The sequence below is a fragment of the Myxocyprinus asiaticus genome, chromosome 43 (genome assembly GCF_019703515.2).
Source record: "Myxocyprinus asiaticus isolate MX2 ecotype Aquarium Trade chromosome 43, UBuf_Myxa_2, whole genome shotgun sequence".
Classification (NCBI taxonomy): domain Eukaryota; kingdom Metazoa; phylum Chordata; class Actinopteri; order Cypriniformes; family Catostomidae; genus Myxocyprinus; species Myxocyprinus asiaticus.
This window is the reverse complement of record NC_059386.1, coordinates 638,443-663,102: the sequence shown is the minus strand read 5'-3', so window position 1 is coordinate 663,102 and position 24,660 is coordinate 638,443. Positions and strand designations below refer to the sequence as shown.

The 24,660-nt window shown below is 41.7% G+C and overlaps 1 protein-coding gene across 4 annotated transcripts in view; it reads left to right on the top strand.

Moving 5' to 3' along the window:
- Positions 1 to 24,660, top strand: part of LOC127433362 (multiple epidermal growth factor-like domains protein 10) — a 155,821-nt gene that overhangs the window by 33,791 nt on the left and 97,370 nt on the right. For all 4 annotated transcript variants that reach the window (XM_051685191.1, XM_051685189.1, XM_051685192.1 and 1 more), the window contains 3 exons: positions 12,941 to 13,187; positions 13,469 to 13,589; positions 15,132 to 15,268. In XM_051685191.1, coding sequence (XP_051541151.1) covers positions 12,941 to 13,187; positions 13,469 to 13,589; positions 15,132 to 15,268 — 505 coding nt within the window. The remainder of the gene's footprint in view (positions 1 to 12,940; positions 13,188 to 13,468; positions 13,590 to 15,131; positions 15,269 to 24,660) is intronic.

Genomic DNA, 24,660 nt, shown 5'->3' with positions numbered 1-24,660 from the left:
AGGGAAAATATACTCTTTCAGTAGGAAGAATATACTCTTTTAGCTGCTGAAGCACCACCGGTGCAAGAGGGGGAGAAGCCGCTGTAATGCGCCGTAAATCCAACAGCTTTTCAAGGTGAATGGACCAGCAGAGGATTCAGCTCGCTGAACACAACCGCTCAGCTCCGAAAAGAAAATCTGAATGAGTGGTTGCGAGCCAGCTCCTTTTATACCCGTATGTCCGGGGGAGAGGCATGCAAATTCCACTCGCCAATTCCATTGGCCTTTTCTCAAAGATCAGAGGTGTTTGGGGTTCCCAAGGGCAACCCCTAGTGTCACTACATCGACACAATGTCGAGTGAGTGACAAATAGGGAACTGTGCCTTTAAGCAGCTTGGAAAGTTCCAGAAATTTTGGTTAAGCCTTTAGACAGTTAGCCAATTAGCTTCTGATAGGAGGTGTACTGAATTGGAGGTGTACCTGTGGATGTATTTTAAGGCCTTCCTTCAAACTCAGTGCCTCTTTTCTTGACATCATGAGTAAATCAAAAGAAATCAGCCAAGACCTCAGAAAAAAACTGTGGACCTCCACAAGTCTGGTTCATCCTTGGGAGCAATTTCTAAACGCCTGAAGGTACCACGGTACCACCTGTACAAACAATAGTATGTAAATATAAACACCATGGAACCATGCAGCCATCATACTGCTCATGAAGGAGACGCATTCTGTCTCCTAGAGATGAACATAATTTGGTGAGAAAAGTGCAGATCAATCCCAGAACAACAGCAAAGGACCTTGTGAAGATGCTGGAGGAAACTGGTAGACAAGTATCTATATCCACAGTAAAACGAGTCCTTTATCTACATAATCTAAAAGGTTGCTCAGCAAGGAAGAAGCCACTGCTCCAAAACCGCCATAAAAAGCCAGACTACAGTTTGCAAGTGCACATGGGGACAAAGATCTTACTTTGGAGAAATGTCCTCTGGTCTGATTAAACAAAAATTTAACTGTTTGGCCATACTGACCATTGATATGTTTGGAGAAAAACGGTGAGGCTTGCAAGCCGAAAAACACCATCCCAACCGTGAAGCATGTGGGTGGCAGCATCATGTTGTGGGGGTGCTTTGTTGCAGGAGGGACTGGTGCACCTCTCAAAATAGATGGCATCATGAGGAAGGAAAATTATATGGATATATTGAAGCAACATCTCAAGACATCAGCCAGGAAGTTAAAGCTCGGTCACAAATGGGTCTTCCAAATGGACAATGACCCCAAGCATACCTCCAAAGTTGTGGCAAAATGGCTTAAGGACAACAAAGTCAAGGTATTGGAGTGGTCATCACAAAGCCCTGACCTCAATCTGATAGAAAATTTGTGGGCTGAACTGAAAAAGTGTGTGTGAGCAAGGAGGCCTACAAACCTGACTCAGTTACACCAGTTCTGTCTGGAGGAATGGGCCAGAATTCCAGCAACTTATTGTGAGAAGCTTGTGAAAGATAAACAATTTAAAGGCAATTCTACCAAATACTAACAAAGTGTATGTAAACTTCTGACCCACTGGGAATGTCATGAAAGAAATAAAACCTGAAATAAATAATTCTCTCTACTATTATTCTGACATTTCACATTCTTAAAATAAAGTAGTGATCCTAACTGACCTAAGACAGGGAACGTTTTCTATGATTAAATGTCAGGAATTGTGAAAAACTGAGTTCAAATGTATTTGGCTAAGGTGTATGTAAACTTCTGACTTACACTGTATGTATTTTTCAATGGCTGATTTTTAAACTATTATCCACAATCCTAAACATGTGGTTACAGCCTTGAAAACTACTAATAGTTGCATCTGTAGGGATTTACTGGTTGTTTAGATCAGTGTTACTATCAGAAATAATTAATAATTATTTCTTTAGTTATTAATTAATATTTAAATTAATTAATTGAATCCAACTCATAGTCTAACTCATGTAGTGTGCTACGTTTAGGAGCGGGTTTGGTTATTAGCAACAATGAATAATTATCAAAGATAATTATTAATTATTAAAATCAATAGAACATTGATGAGAATCGATGAAACGTTAATTAAAATTAACAGCTTATTATTAGCTTATTGATTATTCAAATTCAACAATCATCAAAGATAATTATCAGTTATCAAAAATCAACAGAATATTAATAAGGATTAACATTGACGGGGCACTACCCTGGAATCAGGGACTAATAACCAGATAGTAAAACAGTCTCAATATTAGATTGTTTTCTTAGGAAAATCGACATTCGAAGAATATCGATTTTCGGCAAAAAAACAATGAATGAAGGTTTGAATCCGAGCACTGACATCCCGTCAGCATGACACAGGCGTATGCAAAAGAAACCAAAACACTTCTCTTTGTAATATAAACAAAGTTTATTTATGCAGTAATATCAATTAATAATTAATACAATGCAGTCAATAAACTTCTGACTTACAACTACAAACTAAACAGTGATATGATTAGATATGGAAATCAAAATAATCCTATAACACATGAGGGTGTGTGTGTGTTTGTGGTTAGTACGAGAGAGAGAGAGAGAATTAAGTGATGGCCCTAAAGCCGATTTCGCGAACGTGGGAGAGAAAGCAGCTGTTAGTTTATCGCTCAGAGACGCGGTGGACGGCTCGTAAAAGTCCTGCGTTCTTTGACTCTTTAATGGATAACTCAGTTTGCCGGTCTCACCCGCGATGGTGAAAACGCACGACAGTCCAATTTGGTTGGACCACAATACAGCAAAATAAATTTGTGATAATTAATACCCTGAGTATTAATAATGAGCGGACATGGTGGTCCGTAAACTGTACAAGCAAAAACCTTGAAACACAAGAATAACACACTAGAATATTCTATCTCTGCCCAGACGTAACCTCTTACTTGAATCGCATGAGGATGCAGAATGTGCGTTCATCCGTCCTTTAAATCTGACCCGGTTCCTTGAGGCTCAGGTGATGAAGGGAGGCCATTTCCTCGCTCTGTCGGCGGGCGTACGGCTGTTGATTCTCGGCGGGCTGGCGGAGAAATCAGAAATGTCGACTTGATTGAAGATGGAAGAGAAATCTTTAATCTCTTCACTTCTGCAGGCAAACGGATGAAGATGCGGATTGCTCAGCGGTCTCCTTCGGATCCGTTAGAGTGTTCGGTTGAACACAGAGTGATCTCAACTTGTGCAGCGAGATGGAGATTGTATGGCCACAGTTTCAAGTCGGACGTTACTTCCTTGTGCCACGAGGTTGCACCTGAGAGCAGCGATGAGCTACGTCTATACATGGTGAACAAAGTTGCTGGAAGCAAATCCCGGAAGCATTTCAGAGGTATTTCTACTCCTGATGATGTCATGGTTTGAGGGACGTTCTGTCGTGTGCCTCATCCAATAGGAGTTGAGAGTTCGATCCTTTAGTGAGCAAGGCTTCATGGGATTTGAAGTCTGTTTTGGACTCCCTTTGTTTGATTTTGGCGCAATTTTTATCAGTATAATTTATGACCAGGTATGTGGGGGCTTGAGTTAGGTTTTTACGACTGTGTTAGGCCTGCCTTTGTCTTCTATCTGAATACATGAGGCCCAACACATCATTACTAACCCTGAAGCGCAACATTATTTTAACCCTGTTTGGAATTCATATGCTTATATTTTGAATAGATAATTAAGTAAATTCTGATCGTATCACACAGTTTAAATGTGCCTTGTAATACTGTAAATCACACACTATTATTGGACAAAAAAAATATTGATAACCCATGACATTTCTCTTTCAAAACATATTTTGTGTTAACCCCATTACATTCAAACACCAGATTTCTTTTTTCCTGAGAGTGATTTGTGTATGTTGTAAAGTGCAGATGGTCTTTCAGGGGTCTGAACAACATGTCTTGAGTTTCAGCTCTTTATTGTATCTGTGTCCCTCAGGAACTAAACTCACTCAGTTGGTCAGGATTAGTTAACCACTGCTGGTGCTGGTCTTGGTTTGACTATAGTGGCAGACAAACAAAGGATTTGGTAACCTGATATTCAACCGGGTTTAATGAAAGGTCCTAATAACAGTATGAGATGGTGAAATCGTAAAAAATCTTAAGACGTACAACTTTAACTGCCATAGAGAAACAGAAACCAACTAAACATGTTTTTATTAAAATGTTTCCTTAGTTTAACCCCTAACCCAAACATAAACCTTACTATAATGTGTAAACCCTAACCCAAACCCTAAACCTAATGATTTTAATAGGGAAAAAAACTTCAGTGTACTACACAAGAAAGAAAATATCGGCGTTTGGAAGGGAAGTGTACATGATTGGTTGATCTAAAAGTTATACATTTTTTGGCACAAGACAAGTCGTACAATATCTTATGATTCTGCCATCTCATTTTAATTATTACAAGTTGTCATGAAACTATGTTGCTAATATCATATTTAAGCTTTTTGAGTAATTCTCAAATCTCAGTGTTATCTTGTAGGGATAATTTAGTTTGTCATTTAAATTTTGACAGCATGCTTGAAGACACTGAAGTTATGAATCCAAACATGTATAATTCCTTACACGTTAGATAGATTTTGTTGATTGTTGTGTATGATGTCACTATAATAACACTTTTTGAAATTTCGAGTTGTTTTTGCTGTTGACTCTTTGGTTTATCACAGTGTCAGTAAATGCTAGAAGACTTTAATTTCCTCAGAACATTCTTTGTATTTGGCCTTTCCACGTCACAGAACGGCAACAAAAAATAGCCGCACTGGATTGAAGTTGAAAGAATGATGAAGGAGAAAAGGCCTTTCTTCATCAAAACAAAGAGAGGAGTGTGATTGGCCAGAGAGGCAGGAAATGACCTCAGGGCTCAGATCATGTGATGTGAGATGTAGGCCAGAGCATGACAACAACACATCATCCTCAAACACACTTGACTGGCCTTAAACTCTTCCTTCAGCTTGACTACAAATGATAGAAGTATTCACCATCATGCACCATCTCAGCGTTCAATGGCATATTTACAAACACTTCTGTACATAACATCTCCATAATCAAATACAGCGAGGATAGTAGACATAATATTTTGACCAGGCAGATTAATCATCCTATAATTGGCCATTTTGAGATTATCAGAATCAGCAGATTACAGTTCATGATTGGCTGATTAAGAAAAGAGCTCTCATTGGTTGATCACTAATCAAAATTAGACACTTTGTCAGACACGTGTTTTTGTTGATCCGGTCACATGTGGTCAGGCGAGACACATCACCATTTACACTTGGTCGCTCAAATGCGTCTTCTGTGACCACTTTTGTTGGGATTTCAAGGGGTCCAACACAGTCTCATGAGAATTCATAAGAATAGTAAGAGATGGCAAATTCACATATGCTTCCTTCATCTGCTTCAAAACCCTCATATTTACTTTCTTCCATCATACACAAAACATATTTATCAATTACAATCATGGTCACAGGTTCAAATTTATGGTTTGGTTTGTGTATGGGCTTTGGTTTGGGGGGATTAAAATTACTAAATATATCACGAACACGCTTACTGATCCAGGAAGTTTTGTTTCTTCCATCGTACAGAACAGTGCTTTTTACATTACTATCATCGTAACTTTTAGGGTTTGGGTAAGGTGTTATGTAACCTGTCCTACTCAACCTCCTCCATGTGGGATTCGAACTGGCATCTCCAGCATGGGAGGCGGGTGCACTAACAAGAAGGCTAAAGGCTACAGCCTATAGCGTCAGATGCTAGTGCGCCTCTTGATGCCAGGGCAGTGAGGTTTATACACTGCACAACTACCTACCAGCTGGCTACCATTACAGTTACACTTCATTGTTAGGTTTACCTTTGCATCAAAACAGAATATATCTGTCAGGTTTTGTTGTAGAAAAGGCAGGACTCAAACACAGAGTAGCATAATGGGCTTTTATTGATAGAAAAATATAACAAAAACAACAAAAACTACTCCGAAGGGGAAAAAAAACACAGTCCAGGGCAACAAACAAGATGACGGGCTGGAGCAGACAAACAGGACAGGACAGGACAGGACAGGACTGGACAGGACTGGACTGGACTGGACAGGACTGGACTGGCAGACACCTAACAGGGAACAAATTCACAATGAACTGGCACAAGACAAAAAACATAATGGGGTTAAGTAGGGAAGAAAACGAGATAACGAGGAGGGCAAGTGAAAACAATCAACTAATGATCAGACAGATAACAAGGCAAACGAGAGGGTGGGGTTATCACGAATGCACAAGGGAATGAGAAAACACAAACCCAAGTATATTCACACAGCACAAGACAAAACACAAGTGTCTGGATTCAGCCACAGAGTAAATAAATCAAACCAACCGAAGTGGCTGAATCCAGACACAAGACATAAAACAGACATAGAACACTTACTTGTCAGGGCTCTGCCACAAAGGGGAAAAAACCCAAAACTAAGGGCAGAACCCTGACAGTAACAAGGAAGAAACAAAACATTGGGGTCTACTAGGACACATGGGAAGTGCATGTGGTGTATAAGTCGTACGTTTTCATACAAACAAAGTCGTATGATTTCTTACAAATTCACCATCTCATGCAGTTCTCATGAATTCTAATAAGATCAGGTTGGAGTGTGTCTGATTTCATGACAACATGCTGTACATCAATCATTATGACAGTGTATTACTGCAAGATAATGAAGGGCAGAAAAAGTAAAATAATACAATTGTGTAAAAATAGCATATTCTGTTTCTCCCAATTATACTTGCTTTTAATCCAAGCACAAACATGAATTTTAAAGCAGAATTCTCAATTATTTAACTGGCAAAGTTTAAATTCTTGTTTCAGCATATCAGTTGATTGACCGGTGAGTAGGCGGTGTTTCATTGCTGTTTGAACGCATTCGAACAGATGAGCATTTACACTGCGAGCCCAATGTGCTCACATGCATTTTTGTCCACATATGATGTGGTTGAAGTGGACAAATCTCAAAACATTTTGGGTCCCGTACACCCGTCTTTAGTGTTGTGTTTCAAACGGATTGCCCCAAAATGCATCTTAATACCTGGTGAAAACAGGGTCTATGAGATGTCACATGAAACATCCCAACATGATTTTCACGTATCACAGTAGTTCATTTTCACCGGCATGTTTCTAACAGTCACCATCCTTCGTTTCTTTGACTGCATCTGATGGTATCAGAGAGTTTTCATCTATTTACTGTGATACAGTATGTTTAATGGTCAGAGGTGGATTAGCGCATCTCATGTCATGAACACACGGTTTATTAAATCTTGCTCAGTGTATGTTTTCCCCTTATGTTTGCTGTGTTGTGACATGATCAGTCTTAGTCATGTGACAAAAACTAAATGCAATTCAAGTCATAATAATATGTTTTTCCTTCTGAGTGCAATATGCCATATAACTGCAAGATCAAATAATTGAATGTTTAGTGATGTTTGTAACGGATTGACATAAAGGGAGCATGTTGAATAGAGTAATTGTGTATGACCTTTACCTCCGCTGTTGAACTGGGTCACGTTCACTAATGCTCTTTGGTCAGTATTGCTTGGCTTTTGTCTCTTATTTGCCTGAAGAAACATTATGGATGCTTCAAAAACATGACCTAAGGCTCAGGTCTGACTTACAGAAAATAAAAGACTAAAATCTTTTCATGTGAAAGTCACACACACTGGATTGTGTGTTTGTTGTTTTTCAAAATTATTTGTCATGTCTTCTTAATATTCTTAGTTTGCAAAGGCAGATCATTGAACTGTGAGTCATCTTTATTCAAACTCATCTTTATTCATTGTTAAAAGCTCTGTTGAAATCTCCAGAGCAGTGTTGTATGTGAAGTAAGCCAGCACATTTATAAGAGGAGTGAACAATCATTTATTTCTCACAGGGTGAAGAAAATGAACATCACTCAGTGTATTTACGGCAGATTCCATGCGAACAAATGAAACGCATGCAGTGAATGTGAGAGAAATACACTGACACTCCTTAGGCTTCGTATGACTTCACAGCGTGAATTGAGGGACTGCTGCGTTCAAATTTTCACTGAAATGTGGCTGCATGATAACATTCCCGACTCGGCAGTTCAGCTAGATGGATTAGCCTCTTTCCGCGCGGACAGAAACTCATTATCCGGTAAGACAAATGGAGGAGGACTGTGTGTTTATGTGAACACAAACTGGTTTACAAACGCTTCAACTGATGATGCCAACTGTTCAGAATCTGCAGAATATTTAACAATACAATGCCGGCCCCACTAAACTGCCACCATCATCCCTGTCCCCAAAAAGTCATCAGTAGCCTGCCTCAATGACTACCGTCCTGTTGCACTCATGCCCATCTTCATGAAGTGCTGAGCGGCTGGTCATGACTCGCATCAAGGCTCTCATCCCACCCACTCTGGACCCTTTACAGTTTGCCTGCAGACAGAACCACTCCACTGCAGATGCAATATCATATGTCACCCACCTGGCACTCTCACATCTAGAGAACAAAGACACCTATGTCAGAATGCTGTTCATTGACTTTAGTTCAGCATTCAACACCATCATCCCACAGACACTCACCAGCAAACTCTCCACGCTTGGATTTAACACCGCACTTTGCAACTGGATCCTGGACTTTCTGACAAACAGATCTCAGGCAGTGTTCTCAGTCCACTACTGTTCATGCTGCTCACCCATGAGTGTGTCACCAAGCACCAGAACAATTATATCTTCAAGTATGCTGATGACACAAGTGGTGGGACTCATAACAATGAGTCGGCATACAGAGAGGAGGTGAGAGAACTTGAGCTGTGGTGCAGAGACAACATCTATCCCTTAATGTCAGCAAGACAAAGGAGATGATTGTTGACTTCAGAAAGTCTCCTCTGGTCCACTACCCTCTGCATGTCAATGACGCAGAGGTGGAAATGGTCCAAAACTTTAAATTCCTTGGGGTCCACATCACTGAGGACTTCACCTGGAGCCAGAACACCACCTCCTTAGTGAAAAGCCCAACAATAGCTCCACTTCCTTTGGAGACTTAAGAAGGCTGGTATGTGCAACACCATCCTGACAAACTTTTACAGGTGTGTGGTGGAGAGCATTCTGACCAGTAACATCACTGTGTGGTTTAGAAGCTGCTCTGCTGCTAGCAGGAAGACTGAAGACTGCTCAGAACATCACCGGGTCCAGTCTTCCCTCCGTGATGGACATCCACACAGTGTGGTGTTTAAGGAGAGCAACAAACATTGTGAAGGATAGCTCTCATTCCTCCACTGGACTGTTCTGCCCATTACCATCTGGAAGAAGGCTCAGGAGCATCCGCATATGGACCACAAGACCACAAGAGAAAGAGTTTCATCCCCCAGGCGATCAGGCTACTGAACTGCACTGCCTGAAGCCCCCCACCATCCCACCACACACTCATACACACTGGGAATCATCTGCTACCTTTATATATATACACTGGCGACCAAAAGTTTGGAATAATGTACAGATTTTGCTATTATGGAAAGAAATTGGTACTTTTATTCACCAAACTGGCATTCAACTGATCACAATGTATAGTCAGGACATAAATAACATGAAAAATTACTATTACAATTTGAAAGAAATGTTCAGAACTTGTTAAACTTCTTCAAATAATTCTCATTAAAAAATCCTCCACGTGCAGTAATGACAGCTTTGCAGATCCTTGGCATTCTAGCTGTCAGTTTGTCCAGATACTCAAGTGACATTTCACCCCATGCTTCCTTTAGCACTCGCCATAGGTGTGGCTGTCTTGTCGGACACTTCTCACGCACCTTACAGTCTAGCTGATCCCACAAAAGCTCAATGGGTTTAACCCTCTGGGGTCTGAGGGTGTTTTGGGCCCTGGAGAAGTTTGGACATGCCTTGACATTTGTGATTTTTTTCAGTTGCTTAAAAACATATTAATGGCTAAAGTCTGATAACACTGTATTCAGCACAAACTGGGCTACAATAATATGTGAACAACATGTATGTACATGATTGTATTTTTGAGAAAATAATGTTTATGCGTGGTTTTTGAAAAAACAAAAATTTTAAGTTTCAAGTTGAAATAAGGCCATATAACACATACTAAACATTTGTTCACAAGACTTTTGAGAACTGGATCTTGTAGCCTAGATTTATTGCTATAAAATGATGTGAAAACCATCCTGATCACTTATTCATACAAAACAATATAGTCATTTAACTTTTGTAAGACACTTTTAGTGTTAGAAAGGCTAAACCACAGGAGGTGTGGATGATCATGAATATTGATGTGATTCACACCTGAGGAGACAAAGACCCCTCCCCTGAGAGAGAATGAATGTTTGTAGCTTATTCACAAAATCAAGTTTAAATTAAAAGAAGTAATCTGACTATACATTTTCTTTACATAAAGACTTTACTTTAGACCTACACTACCATTTAAAATATTTTTTAATGTTTTTAAAAGAAGTCTCTTCTGCTCACCAAGGCTGCATTTATTTGATCCAAAATACAGCAAAAACAGTGATATTGTGAAATATTTTTACAATTTAAAATAACTGTTTTCTATTTGAATATATTGTAAAATGCAATTTATTCCTGTGATCAAAGCTGAATTTTCAGCATCATTACTGCAGTCTTCAGTGTCACATGATCCTTCAGAAATCATTCTAATATGCTGATTTTCTAATATGGGCATATTTACAGCACATTTTACATATTTACACCCGAACAGATATTTGCAAGCACAAGCTTCGTTGATGATAATGAGGCAGCTTAAACACTAGTTAAAATATAATCTAAACATTCATATTATTTTTATATCATATTACATATCATATTTATATCATACAGCATACATACAGCCGAAACAACATTTAAATGTAAATAAAACTTGCCTATTAGGACATATTTCACATTTCAATACTCTGAATCCTGGCTGGCAAGTCTGGAAAATGTGAACTCTTTGTCACTATCCAGGACCATCTGTAGAGCTTCCTCACCTGTGTAGAGTGCCATCTTCCAAACGCGCAGGAAAGTGAATGAATCTGATGATGAACTTGATGCTTTTTAAGGCATTGTTGGGGGCGTTTACCATTTGCGTTGATCGCCTCAGCACATTACCATATGAATAGCGCCCTCTGCTGGTGGGTGTGATCACATTAGCGATAATGAGCTGAGCCTGGAGAAACTGTACATCGCTTTGTTTCATACAGATTACATTGCAGGAGAATATTTGTTTTAAATTTGAATTGCTTTATTTAAAACTAGACATTTTAAGCTTTCTTAAGACGTATGTTTCATGTTTGTGTGATAAGTATTCGCTGAGTTTCAGTTCATTTTTGTGACGTGTTTCAGAAAGATGCTCACGGAGACAGAGATGGCTGAAAGCGCACCCTGTTTATTTTCTTTATTTTACAAAAGCACAAGGTTTTGTTGTTATTGTGAGTGTACACAAATAAAAGTAGACCCTTTATAGTTTGTAATGAGGTCTTACACTTATCTGTATGCCCAAACATGATGGAGTATTTTAAGTTGTTTCCGCTGTTATGCGGAAAAAATACAGCAGGACGCACCGGCGCGTCCGTTGACCCCAGAGGTTTAAGATGCATAACACTCTTTTCCAGTTATCTGTTGTCCAATGTCTATGTTTCTTTTCCCACTCTAACCTTTTCTTTTTGTTTTTCTGTTTCAAAAGTGGCTTTTTCTTTGCAATTCTTCCCATAAAGTCTTCTCTTTACTGTTGTACATGAAACTGGTGTTGAGCGGGTAGAATTCAATGAAGCTGTCAGCTGAGGACATGTGAGGTGTCCATTTCTCAAACTAGAGACTCTGATGTACTTATCCTCTTGTTTAGTTGTACATCTGGCCTTCCACATCTCTTTCTGTCCTTGTTAGAGCCAGTTGTCCTTTGTCTGTGAAGACTGTAATGTACACCGTTGTATGAAATCTTCAGTTTTTTTGCAATTTCAAGAATTGTATAGCCTTCATTCCTCAAAACAATGATTGACTGATGAGTTTCTAGAGAAAGCTGTTTCTTTTTTGCCATTTTTGACCTAATATTGACCTTAAGACATGCCATTCTATTGCATACTGTGGCAACTCAAAAACAAACACAAAGACAATGTTAAGCTTCATTTAATGAACCAAATATCTTTCAGCAGTGTTTGATATAATGGCAAGTGATTTTCTAGTACCAAATGAGCAATTTAGCATGATTACTCAAGGATAAGGTGTTGGAGTGATGGCTGCTGGAAATGGGGCCTGTCTAGATTTGATCAAAAATGACTTTTTTTTTCAAAAAGTGATATATATATATATATATATATATATATATATTTAGCTTATCTACCCCGCTATGTACATATGTTCCTCTTGGTTGGTTAAAATTCATTTGTACATATTTATATATCCTTGTCTGTCCCATTGCACTAAGAGTAACTGCAGCCTATCTTGCACATAATAAGCCTACCTCACTGCAATACATGCAGACTAGACATAACTTGCACTACAGCAACTACCTACACTAATTACTGCCTCACACAACTCAGTATGGGTGCCTGCACACATTAAAAAAATAAAATAAAAAAAAACTTTATTCATTATTTATTGTTTATTGTTGAATTCATTATGTGTACTTATCATGCACAGTGTTGTTTTGTATTGTTGATTCGTATTCACTGTTGTATTTAGTGTTGCACTAATTCATGTGTCTACCTGTGATAGTCTTGTAAGACATGTTACATGTTAAATGTTATGCACTGTGGTCTCAGGAGACACTTTGTTTTGTTTCTTCCCCTGTACACAGAAGGAAATGACAATAAAAACTACTTGACTTTAGGATGAAGGGTTATCAGTGAACACTTGTTATCAGTGATCTGGACACTGATTGATTAATGTCATACTGAAAATGTGTTTTTACACACTTCAGGCATGTAATGTAGTAATCATTGTGTGTTTGCCTAGCGTGTGACAGCAGCCACTGGGGTCCTCACTGCAGCAACCGGTGTCAATGTCAGAATGGCGCGCTGTGTAACCCCATCACTGGAGCATGCATCTGTGCACCAGGGTACCGCGGCTGGCGCTGCGAGCAGCTCTGTGATCACAGCACCTACGGCAACAACTGCCAACAGACGTGCCAGTGCCAGAACAATGCCACGTGTCACCACATCACAGGAGAGTGTGTTTGCAGCCCAGGATACACAGGAGCATTGTGAGATTTACCTGCACACACACACACATACATGCACACAGAAACACATGACTGAAGAGTATCTGACTGACAGGTGTGTGTGCTGTATTTCAAGTCAAGTCATTGTTATTTGTGTAGCGCTTTTCACAACACACATCGTTTCAAAGCAGCTTCAGAAAATCATGCATTAACAAAAAATGAAACTGAAATATCTATAAAGTGATCATTGTGTAGTTTGATTAAATATGATTGTAAATTGTGTATAAAAATTAAATAATTAAATAATAATTGTATATCTGCAGCTGTGAGGATCTGTGTCCTCCAGGTAAACATGGGCGTCAATGTGAGGAGCGCTGCCCGTGTCAGAACAGCGGTGTGTGTCATCATGTGACGGGAGAGTGTTCATGTCCTGCCGGCTGGATGGTACAAAACACACACACACCTTTATGAATATTATAACTGAAATTTTGATGCTTGAGAAAAAAACTCTTTACCTGCAATTTAAAATTCAGCAATAAGATAGAAGAGGTTGTTTTATATTATACACCGGTGAGCCAAAAACATTATGACCACTCACAGGTGAAGCGAATAATGCTGATCATCTCATCTACCATCATTTGATGGTAAGCGAAAAATCAGTTCTCATAGTCAACGTGTTGAATGCAGGAGAAATGGGCAGGAGTAAAGACCTGAGCGACTTTGACAAGGGTCAAATTATTATGGCCAGACAACTGGGTCAGAGCATCTCTGAGACAGCAAGGCATGTGTAGTTCTCCCAGTCAGCAGTGGTGAGTACCTACCAACAGTGGTCCGAGGAGGGACAAACCACAAACCGGTGACAGGGTGTTGGGCACCAAAGGCTCATTGATGCTCAAGGGCAACGAAGGCTCTCCATCTGGTCTGAACCGACAGAAGGTCTACTGTGGCACAAGTCACCAAAAATGTTAATGATGGTTACGGGAGGAATGTGTCACAACACACAGTGCATCATATCCTGCTGAATGGGGCTATGTAGCCACAGACCGGTCAGAGTGCCCATGATGATCCTTGTCCACTGTCGAAAGTGCCTACAATGGGTTAGTTTTAGGTGGGTGAGCATCGGAACTGGACCTTGGAGCAGTGGAAGAAGGTCACCTGGTCCGATGAGTCCCATTTTCTTTTGCATCACATGGACTGCTGTGTACGTGTGCGCTGATTACCTGGGGAAGTGATGGCACCAGGATGCACTGTGGGAAGATGACAAGCAGTGGAGGGAGTGTGATGTTCTGGGCAATGTTTTGCTGGGAAACCCTGGGTCCAGCCATCCATGTGGATGTAAATTTCACACGTGCCACCTACCTAAACATCGTTGCAGACCAGGTACTCCCCTTCATGGCAGTGGTATTTCCAGATGGCAGTGGCCTCTTTCAGCAGGATAATGTGCCCTGCCACACTGCACATATTGTTCGGGAATGGTTTGAGGAACATGATGAAGAGTTCAGGGTGTTGCCCTGGCCTCCAAATTCAACAGATCTCAATCTGATTGAGCATCTGTGGGATGTGCTGGACCAACAAGTCCGATCGAAAGCGGCTCCACCTTGCAACTTACAGGAATTGAAGGATCTGTTGCTAATGTCTTGGTGCCAGATACCACAGGACACCTTCAGGGGTCTTGTAGAGTCTATACCTCAGTGGGTCGGTGCTGTTTTGGCAGCACACATAGGACCAACAGCATATTAGGTAGGTGGTCATTACGTTTTCGCTCATCAGTGTGTATCCTATTAGAGTGCTGTTAGGCACAACACATACTCGAGTGAATATATTCACCATATAACAGTTACTACATAATCATGTCAAAATCCATGATCTCTAATATTTCTGGTTGAATATACAGGGGTGAATTACTAAAGAGTTGCACCACTGTTGCCCACAGTATCTCAGTGCATGTCTGTGTGTGTGTGTGTGTGTGTGTGTGTGTGTGTTCAGGGGACAGTGTGTGGTCAGCCGTGTCCTGCAGGGCATTTCGGTAAGAATTGTTCACAGGAGTGTCAGTGTCATAATGGCGGAAGCTGCTCGCTGTCCACTGGACAGTGTGTGTGCACTGCAGGATACACTGGAGACAGGTCAGTAAACACACACACACTATACCACTTTAAATCTCATAATTAGCCACTTTCACACATGAAACACGTTAAATTGCTGTAAAATTAACTTTTAATGTACCAGATCTGCTATTCACACATGCAACTGCTTTCTGTCTTTTATTTGTATTGCTACCATAAACATCAGCGCCAAAATGCCAGTAATCTTTTTTCTCTTTTTTCTCTTTTTTAAAATATATGCGTATAGCAGATATTAAAGGAAAATAGATAGTGGTGGGATAGCTTACACTATGTAATGATGGTCACCCACACTTTAGCAGTTCACAGTAACACCATGACCTCTGACCTACTGACATACTAGAACAACTGACATAGCGTTATCAAATACACACATTATATATCAGCCAGAAATAAAAGGATTTTTTTTAAGTCTGCTGCATCACTCTTTCTTGTACTGATTTTCATTCTTCTGTTACTACAACTGTTTAGAATATTCACTCACTGAGCACTTTATTATGAGCACTATGGTCCTAATAAAGTGCCTGACATGATCTTCTGCTGTTGAAGCCCATCCACCTCAAGGTTTGACGTGTTGTGCATTTTGAGATGATATCCTTCTCACCACAATTGTACAGAGCGGTTATCCGAGTTACCGTAGACTTTGTCAGTTCGAACCAGTCTGGCCATTCTCTGTTGACCTCTCTCATCAACAAGGCATTTCCGTCTGCAGAACTGCTACTCACTGGATGTGGTTTCAAGATGGCGCCGAGTATGGCTGCTGCATTGCGAGCTCCGACACAACATAGTAATGTTTTGTTTGTTTTGTTCACAATTCTTATGTTTTTTGTCTCGGATGTTGTCTGCCTTATTGTCTACGACAGACAAACACTTTTGGACATTAGTTCAGCAATCTCACATCGTAAACCGGACTTCACATTTCTCAATGCCGACCCGCTGTTTACAAACACGCAAGTGGAGCCCTTTGTCTGGGCAGCACGGCCGCGAAAACGCAGGAGGAAAAGGGGAAACAGAGCCAGCGTTCTCATCAGAGTAAGACGCCGCGCAAATCGACCCCTGCTACCCACTATTCTACTGGCAAATGTTCAGTCTCTGGATAACAAGCTCTGCGAGCTGAAAGTGCGGATCTCTTTCCAACGAGATACAAGGGACTGCTGCATTATCTGCCTAACAGAAACTTGGATGTCTGCGGAGATTCCAGACTCAGACCCACGGGGTTCTCCGTGCACCGAGCGGACAGAGCGAAAGACCTCTCAGGTAAAAGCAGAGGTGGTGGTGTATGTTTTATGATCAACAAATCCTGGTGTAATCAGAGGAACGTACATTCTATCAAGTCTTTCTGCTCTCCTGATCTGGAATTTCTTATGCTTCTGTGTCGACCATTCTGGCTACCGAGGGAATTCACAGCGGTCATATCACAGCTGTGTACATTCCCCCACAAGCCGACACAGACCGGGCACTCAAGGAACTGTATGGGAGTATAAGTGAGCAGGAAACCGCGCACCCTGAGGCCTCGTTCATTGTGACCGGGGACTTTAATAAAGCCAGTTTAAAAGGGGACCGGGTTTTGGACCATTGCTGCTCTCCGTTCCGGGATGGCTACAAATCCCTCCCCCGCCCACCATTTGGCAAATCGGACCACTCTTCCATTCTGCTTCTGCCCGCTTACAGGCAGAAATTGAAACAGAAAGCACCCACCCTCAGAACAATCCAGTGCTGGTCGGACCAATCAGATTCTACGCTACAAGACTGTTTTGATCACACAGACTGGGAGATGTTCCGGTCCGCCTCTGATGACAACATTGAGCTTTACGCTGATAGCGTAATGTGTTTCATCAGAACGTGCGTAGAGGACGTCATTCCGACCAGAACTGTACGAATCTATCCGAATCAGAAGCCATGGATAAATAGCGATGTTCGCGCGGCACTTAATGTGTGGACCTCCGCTTTTAATTCCGGGAACGTGGAGGAGCATAAACAAGCCAGTTATGCCCACCGAAAAACTATCAGAACCACAAAACGCCAGTACAGGAGTAAGATTGAAGGACAGTTTAACACCACCAACTCTAAAAGCATGTGGCAGGGAATTAACATCATCACGGACTTTAAAGGGAATAAAAACTCTGCCATGAACACCGCTGCCTCTCTACCGGATGACCTAAATACTTTTTATGCTCGTTTCGAGGGAAATAACACCACCCTCGTGGAGAGAGCTCTCGCGGCTGAAGCTACAGAGGTTAGTTCACTCTCCGTCTCTGTAGCGGATGTAACCCGATCCTTCCAAAGGGTAAACATCCGTAAAGCCGCTGGGCCAGACGGCATTCCGGGCCGCGCCATCAGAGCATGCGCGAACCAGCTGGCTGGTGTTTTTACGGACATTTTCAACCTTTCCCTCTCTTTGTCTGTAGTGCCCACATGCTTTAAAACATCCACCATTGTGCCTGTTCCAAAACAATCAAAAATAACCTGTTTAAATGACTGGCGTCCTGTTGCTCTGACCCCCATCATCAGCAAATGTTTTGAGAGACTAATCAGAGATTACATCAGCTCTGTACTGCCACTCTCTCTTGACCCGCTGCAGTTTGCTTACCGCAACAACCGCTCCACTGATGATGCCATTGTATCTACAATACACACTGCTCTCTCCCACCTGGAAAAAAAGAACACTTATGTGAGAATGCTGTTTGTAGACTACAGCTCAGCATTCAACACCATAGTGCCCTCCAAGCTAGATAAGAAACTCCGGGCTCTGGGCTTAAACAGCTCGCTGTGCAGCTGGATCCTGGACTTCCTGTCAAGCAGACGCCAGGTGGTTAGAATAGGCAGCAACATCTCCTCATCACTGACCCTCAACACTGGAGCCCTGCAGGGCTGTGTTCTCAGCCCACTACTTTATTCCTTGTACACACATGACTGTGTGGCAACACATAGCTCCAATGCCATCATTAAGTTTGCTGATGACACAACGGTGGTAGGTCTGATCACTGACAATGATGAAACAGCCTACAGAGAGGAGGTGCACACTCTGACACACTGGTGTCAGGAGCACAACCTCTCCCTCAACGTCAGTAAGACAAAGGAGCTTGTGGTGGACTTCAGAAGAAAAGACAGAGAACACAGTCCCATCACCATCAATGGAGCACCAGTGGAGAGAGTCAGCAGCTTCAAGTTCCTGGGTGTCCACATCACTGAGGAACTCACATGGTCCATCCACACTGAAGTCGTTGTGAAGAAGGCTCATAAGCACCTCTTCTTCCTGAGACGGCTGAGGAAGTTTGGAATGAACCGCCACATCCTCACACGGTTCTACACCTGCACTGTGGAGAGCATCCTGACTGGCTGTATCTCCACCTGGTACGGCAATAGCACCGCCCACAACCGCAAAGCAATGCAAAGGGTGGTGCGAACTGCCAGACACATCATCGGAGGTGAGCTTCCCTCCCTCCAGGAAATATATACAAGGCGGTGTGTGAAAAAAATCTCAGAGGATCATCAGAGACTCCAGCCACCCGAGCCATGGGCTGTTCTCACTGCTACCATCAGGTAGGCGGTATCGCAGCATCAGGACCCGCACCAGCCGACTCCATGATAGCTTCTTCCCCCAAGCAATCAGACTTCTGAACTCTTGATCTCCCACGATCAAAATACATCAGCACTGCACTTTATTACCCTTACTCTTATATCTCACACCGGACTGTCATAAATTATATTATTATTATATTATATTCTCTCTTAACAACTTACTATCAACCGACAGCCTGAATGTCAATACAGTACAATACTGTACATTCTATATATATATACTTTTTTACATATTTTTATTTTTTATTTTTATTGAATAATGTGTATCTATATAGTGCGTATTGTATACTGTACAGTGTATGTTATTATTTGTATACTGTTGAGTGTAATTATGTGTATATCAGATGTTTAAATTGTGTTGTGTTAATTTGATGTTTATTGTAAATTGGTATATGTCTCATCACTGTCACAACTGCTATGTTGATCGGAACTGCACCCAAGAATTTCATACACCGTTGCACCTGTGTATATGGCTGTGTGACAATAAAGTGATTTGATTTGATTTGATGGATGTTTGTTTTTTTGTAATTAACATTTTTATTAAATCATACAATAACAGTGAAATGTACAACATATATATATATATATATATATATATATATATATATACACATATATATATATATATATATATAAAATCAACATTTAAACCCCACAACCCCCCTCCCCGACCCGCCCCATATATATATATATATATATATATATATATATATATATATATATATATACACATATCAAATCAAATCACTTTATTGTCACACAGCCATATACACAAGTGCAATGGTGTGTGAAATTCTTGGGTACAGTTCCGATCAACATAGCAGTCGTGACAGTGATGGGACATATACCAATTTACAATAACATCAAATTAACACAACACAATTTAAACATATGTTATACACATAATTACACTCAACAATATACAAATAATAACATACACTGTACAGTATACAATACGCTGTTTTTGGTGGGGTTTTTTTGTTTGTTTTTTTTACTATATAGATACACATTATTCAATAAAAATTAAAAATAAAAATAAATATATATATAAAAAGTATATATATATATATATATATATATATACAGGTGCATCTCAATAAATTAGAATGTCGTGGAAAAGTTCATTTATTTCAGTAATTCAACTCAAATTGTGAAACTCGTGTATTAAATAAATTCAATGCACACAGACTGAAGTAGTTTAAGTCTTTGGTTCTTTTAATTGTGATGATTTTGACTCACATTTAACAAAAACCCACCAATTCACTATCTCAAAAAATTAGAATACATCATAAGACCAATAAAAAAAAACATTTTTAGTGAATTGTTGGCCTTCTGGAAAGTATGTTCATTTACTGTATATGTACTCAATACTTGGTAGGGGCTCCTTTTGCTTTAATTACTGTTAAATTACTGTTAGGTGATCAGTTTGTGGCACTGCCGAGGTGGTATGGAAGCCCAGGTTTCTTTGACAGTGGCCTTCAGCTCATCTGCATTTTTTGGTCTCTTGTTTCTCATTTTCCTCTTGACAATACCCCATAGATTCTCTATGGGGTTCAGGTCTGGTGAGTTTGCTGGCCAGTCAAGCACACCAACACCATGGTCATTTAACCAACTTTTGGTGCTTTTGGCAGTGTGGGCAGGTGCCAAATCCTGCTGGAAAATGAAATCAGCATCTTTAAAAAGCTGGTCAGCAGAAGGAAGCATGAAGTGCTCCAAAATTTCTTGGTAAACGGGTGCAGTGACTTTGGTTTTCAAAAAACACAATGGACCAACACCAGCAGATGACATTGCACCCCAAATCATCACTGACTGTGGAAACTTAACACTGGACTTCAAGCAACTTGGGCTATGAACTTCTCCACCCTTCCTCCAGACTCTAGGACCTTGGTTTCCAAATGAAATACAAAACTTGCTCTCATCTGAAAAGAGGACTTTGGACCACTGGGCAACAGTCCAGTTCTTCTTCTCCTTAGCCCAGGTAAGACGCCTCTGACATTGTCTGTGGTTCAGGAGTGGCTTAACAAGAGGAATACGACAACTGTAGCCAAATTCCTTGACACGTGTGTGTGTGGTGGCTCTTGATGCCTTGACCCCAGCCTCAGTCCATTCCTTGTGAAGTTCACCCAAATTCTTGAATCGATTTTGCTTGACAATCCTCATAAGGCTGTGGTTGGTTGTGCATCTTTTTCTTCCATACTTTTTCCTTTCACTCAACTTTCTGTTAACATTCTTGGATACAGCACTCTGTGAACAGCCAGCTTCTTTGGCAATGAATGTTTGTGGCTTACCCTCCTTGTGAAGGGTGTCAATGATTGTCTTCTGGACAACTGTCAGATCAGCAGTCTTCCCCATGATTGTGTAGCCTAGTGAACCAAACTGAGAGACCATTTTGAAGGCTCAGGAAACCTTTGCAGGTGTTTTGAGTTGATTAGCTGATTGGCATGTCACCATATTCTAATTTTTTGAGATAGTGAATTGGTGGGTTTTTGTTAAATGTGAGCCAAAATCATCACAATTAAAAGAACCAAAGACTTAAACTACTTCAGTCTGTGTGCATTGAATTTATTTAATACACGAGCTTCACAATTTGAGTTGAATTACTGAAATAAATGAACTTTTCCACGACATTCTAATTGATTGAGATGCACCTGTATATATATAGAATGTACAGTATTGTACTGTATTGACATTCAGGCTGTCGGTTGATAGTCAGTTGTTAAGAGAGAACATAATATAATAATTATAATATAATTTATAATAGTCCGGTGTGAGATATAAGAGTAAGGGTAATAAAGTGCAGTGCTGATGTATTTTGATCGTGGGAGATCAAGAGTTCAGAAGTCTGATTGCTTGGGGGAAGAAGCTATCATGGAGTCGGCTGGTGCGGGTCCTGATGCTGCGATACCGCCTACCTGATGGTAGCAGTGAGAACAGCCCATGGCTCGGGTGGCTGGAGTCTCTGATGATACTCCGAGCTTTTTTCACACACCGCCTTGTATATATTTCCTGGAGGGAGGGAAGCTCACCTCCGATGATATGTCTGGCAGTTCGCACCACCCTTTGCAGTGCTTTGCGGTTGTGGGCTGTGCTATTGCCGTACCTGGCGGAGATACAGCCAGTCAGGATGCTCTCCACAGTGCAGGTGTAGAACCGTGTGAGGATGTGGTGGTTCATTCCAAACTTCCTCAGCCGTCTCAGGAAGAAGAGGCGCTGATGAGCCTTCTTCACAACGACTTCAGTGAGGACGGACCATGTGAGTTCCTCAGTGATGTGGACACCCAGGAACTTGAAGCTGCTGACTCTCTCCACTGGTGCTCCATTGATGGTGATGGGACTGTGTTCTCTGTCTTTTCTTCTGAAGTCCACCACAAGCTCCTTTGTCTTACTGACGCTGAGGGAGAGGTTGTGCTCCTGACACCAGTGTGTCAGAGTGTGCACCTCCTCTCTGTAGGCTGTTTCATCATTGTCAGTGATCAGACCTACCACCGCCATGTCATCAGAAAACTTAATGATGGCATTGGAGCTATGTGTTGCCACACAGTCATGTGTGTACAGGGAATACAGTAGTGGGCTGAGAACACAGCCCTGCAGGGCTCCAGTGTTGAGGGTTAGTGATGAGGAGATGTTGCTGCCTATTCTAACCACCTGGCGTCTGCTTGACAGGAAGTCCAGGATCCAGCTGCACAGCGAGCTGTTTAAGCCCAGAGCCCGGAGTTTCTCATCTAGCTTGGAGGGCACTATGGTGTTGAATGCTGAGCTGTAGTCTACAAACAGCATTCTCACATAAGTGTTCTTTTTTTCCAGGTGGGAGAGAGCAGTGTGTATTGTAGATGCAATGGCATCATCAGTGGAGCGGTTGTTGCGGTAAGCAAACTGCAGCGGGTCAAGAGAGAGTGGCAGTACAGAGCTGATGTAATCTCTGATTAGTCTCTCAAAACATTTGCTGATGATGGGGGTCAGAGCAACAGGACGCCAGTCATTTAAACAAGTTATTTTTGATTGTTTTGGTACAGGCACAATGGTGGATGTTTTAAAGCATGTGGGGACTACAGACAAAGAGAGGGAAAGGTTGATAATATCCATAAAAACACCAGCCAGCTGGTTCGTGTACGCTCTGATGACGCGGCCTGGAATGCCGTCTGGGCCCGCGGCTTTGCGGATATTCACCCGTCGGAAGGATCGGGTTACATCCGCTACAGAGATGGAGAGTGAACTAACCTCTGCAGCTTCGGCCGCGAGAGCTCTCTCTGCGAGGGCGGTGTTATTTCCCTCGAAACGAGCATAAAAAGTATTTAGCTCATCCGGTAGAGAGGCAGTGGTGTTCATGGCAGAGTTTTTATTCCCTTTAAAGTCCGTGATGATGTTAATTCCCTGCCACATGCTTCTAGAGTTGGTGGTGTTAAACTGTCCTTCAATCTTGCTCCTGTACTGGCGTTTTGCTGTTTTGATAGTTTTTCGGAGGGCATAACTGGTTTATGCTCCTCCGCGTTCCCGGAATTAAAAGCGGATGTCCGCACATTAAGTGCCGCGCGAACATCGCTATTGATCCACGGCTTCTGATTCGGATAGATTCGTACAGTTCTGGTCGGAATCACTTCCTCTACGCACGTTCTGATGAAACACATTACGCTATCAGCGTAAAGCTCGATGTCGTCATCAGAGGCGGACCGGAACATCTCCCAGTCCGTGTGATCAAAACAGTCTTGTAGCGTAGAGTCTGATTGGTCCGACCAGCACTGGATCGTTCTGAGGGTGAGTGCTTCCTGTTTCAATTTCTGCCTGTAAGCGGGCAGAAGCAGAATGGAAGAGTGGTCCGATTTGCCAAATGGTGGGCGGGGGAGGGATTTGTAGCCATCCCGGAACGGAGAGTAGCAATGATCCAAAACCCGGTCCCCTCGTGTGTTGAAACTAATATGCTGGTGATATTTTGGTGCGACTAATTTTAAACTGGCTTTATTAAAGTCCTCGGTCACAATGAACGCGGCCTCAGGGTGCGCGGTTTCCTGCTCACTTATACTCCCATACAGTTCCTTGAGTGCCCGGTCTGTGTCGGCTTGTGGGGGAATGTACACAGCAGTGATAATGACCGCTGTGAATTCCCTCAGTAGCCAGAATGGTCGACACAGAAGCATAAGAAATTCCAGATCAGGAGAACAGAAAGACTTGATGGAATGTACGTTCCTCTGATCACACCAGGATTTGTTGATCATAAAACATACACCACCTCCTCTAGTTTTACCTGAGAAGTCTTTCGCTCTGTCCGCTCGGTGCACGGAGAACCCCGCGGGTTCAATGGCTGAATCTGGAATCTCCGCAGACATCCAAGTTTCTGTTAGGCAGATAATGCAGCAGTCCCTCGTCTCTCGTTGGAAAGAGATCCGCGCTTTCAGCTCGCAGAGCTTGTTATCCAGAGACTGAACATTTGCCAGTAGAATAGTGGGTAGCGGGGTCGATTTGCGCGGCGTCTACATCTGATGAGAACGACGGCTCTGTTTCCCCTTTTCCTCCTGCGTTTCCGCGGCCGTGCTGCCCAGACAAAGGGCTCTGCTTGCGTGTTTGTAAACAGCGGGTCGGCATTGAGGAATGTGAAGTCCGGTTTTCGGTGTGAGATCGCTGAACCAATGTCCAAAAGTGTTTGTCTGTCGTAGACAATAAGGCAGACAACATCCAAGACAAAAAACATAAGAATTGTGAACAAAACAAACAAAACATTGCTATGTTGTGTCGGAGCTCGCAACGCAGCAGCCATACTCGCCGCCATCTTGATTCTGATTATATACACATATAAATACATACATATACAAACATAAATA